Source organism: Bubalus kerabau, chromosome 1 (genome assembly GCF_029407905.1).
Source record: "Bubalus kerabau isolate K-KA32 ecotype Philippines breed swamp buffalo chromosome 1, PCC_UOA_SB_1v2, whole genome shotgun sequence".
Lineage (NCBI taxonomy): Eukaryota > Metazoa > Chordata > Mammalia > Artiodactyla > Bovidae > Bubalus > Bubalus kerabau.
In genome coordinates, this window is record NC_073624.1 from 210816621 (window position 1) to 210818864 (window position 2244).

General features: G+C 39.3%; 1 protein-coding gene across 1 annotated transcript; it reads left to right on the plus strand.

The window, feature by feature from the left end:
• The first annotated feature begins 1099 nt into the window (after positions 1-1099).
• LOC129642174 (olfactory receptor 2M4-like) lies at positions 1100-2244 on the plus strand. Its single transcript, XM_055566733.1, is given in 2 exon segments — positions 1100-2210; positions 2213-2244. Coding segments are annotated over 2 exon segments (948 nt in total). The 5' UTR covers positions 1100-1294.

The following is a 2244-nucleotide window of genomic DNA, read 5'->3' on the forward strand; positions in this document are numbered from 1 at the left end:
GCCTCAAAGAGTCAGACACAAATGAGGAACTGAGCACTTGTGCACAATAGTCACAATTAGGCTGTGGATTTTACATAGAAAAAGCTTGATGTGTCTCCATTTTTCATTCAAGTGTTAGAGAAAAAAAGTAGATAATTGGGTTTCTTTACATTTTAATAAAATTCTACAGAACCTATTTGAAAAATACTGCTTATTTAGAATTTTTTTAATGAAATGAAAGATAAATGCTTTACACAAAAGATAAACATTCACCATGGTAAACAATCTAGGGTCAGTGGATCAGTGGATATTCAATATTAAAAAGCATGATATGAGTGAGACAAAACCTAGATTTTGTTTAAAGCTGAATTAAAAATAAGATGATAAGAAATTAAGAAAAAATAGATTACTTTATATCAAGGAGAAATAAAAGCATAATGGGAGTTTTGATGAATTAAGAAGTCTGTGAGGCTTAGTCTGAGATGGAAAAGTTAAAATGTACATTACTAAACCCTTCTCTGAATTAGCTATATAGATTCTCCTTTGAGGGTAATAGCATTAATCTTGACTTCCCAGGAGGCACAGTAATAAAGAATCTGCCTGCCAATGCAGGAGGTGTAAGAGATGCTGGTTCAATTGCTGCAACAGGAAGATTCCCCTAGAGTAGGAAATGGCAACAACAGAAAATGGCAACCACTCCAGTATTCTTGTCTGGAAAATAAAATGGACAGGGGAGCCTGGTGGGCTACAGTTCATGAAGTCGCAAAAAGTCGGGCAGGATTAAGTAACTGACCACAATATTGTTCCAACGCAATGTTTCACTGGGCTGGTACCACACATAAGAAGCAGGTAAAATGGTAGAAGGAATCAAGAGAAGAGGAATTCTGTAGTTAGGTGAGAACACAGTGGAGACATGTTAAGACAAAGAATACAACTGTCAATAGAGAATACTATGTGATCAAGGATATTTCATAAAATTTAGCAACAGACACCTGTAATTATTTTTCTCCTAGATTCTCTATTGACTGTGTACCTTTGAGTTAGTCAATAATATACATTTTTCTTTTCTGGGAAATAAGGAAAATAGTTATTGAAGTTGTTATTTGGGAAGTCTGGATGGGAAAATGACTAGAAAACAATGGACCAAATCACATAACTTATTGTGACCAAAGCGAAGGTAACTGAAGGTTGGTGAGTTCTTATACGTGCATACAATGCAGTGTGCACTTGAATACACTGACCTGGTATGCATTTGAAAACTAATAAACAAGTTTCTACCCATTCTGGATCTTGCAGATAACACAAATTATCCGGGATGATTTGGAGAAACCAGACCTTCAACTTGGACTTCATCCTGTTAGGAATCTTTGATTACAGACCCACACACATCTTCCTTTTCTCTCTGGTCTTGGGCATCTTCACAATGGCCTTCATGGGAAACACTCTCATGGTTCTTCTTATCTACCTGGACACCCAGCTCCACACCCCTATGTATTTGCTGCTTAGCCAATTGTCCCTCATGGACCTCATGCTCATCTCTACTACTGTACCCAAGATGGCTTTTAACTACTTGTCTGGCAGGAAATCCATCTCTCTAGCAGGCTGTGGCATCCAGATATTCTTCTATGTTTCCCTACTTGGAGCTGAATGCTTCCTGTTGGCTGTCATGGCCTATGATCGCTATGTGGCTATATGCCACCCTCTTCGATATACCATCCTGATGAATCAGAAACGCTGTGTCTTCATGACTGTTGCTTCCTGGATCTTGGGCTCTCTTGATGGGATCATTGTGCTTGTAGCAGCCCTCTCATTCCCTTATTGCAGCTCCCTGGAAATTCATCACTTTTTCTGTGATGTTGCTGCCCTTTTACCTCTATCTTGTACAGACACCTCTGCATTTGAAAATTTGCTTTTTATTTGTTGTGTGGTGATGCTGGTCTTACCAGTCTCTGTGATTATTGGTTCCTATTCACGAGTTCTTCAAGCTGTCATCGGCATGGATTCCAAGGAAAGTCGCCGCAAGGCCTTCACCATCTGCTCCTCACATCTGTCTGTGGTTGGACTCTACTATGGAGCTGCCATGTTTATGTATATGAGACCAGCTTCTAATCACACACCGGACCAGGACAAGGTGGTATCAGCCTTTTATACCATCCTCACCCCGATGCTGAACCCTCTCATCTACAGTCTTCGAAACAAAGAGGTATCTAAAGGATTTCAGAAACTGTTGAGGAAAGGAAAATTAACTTTATACAGCATCTTTGA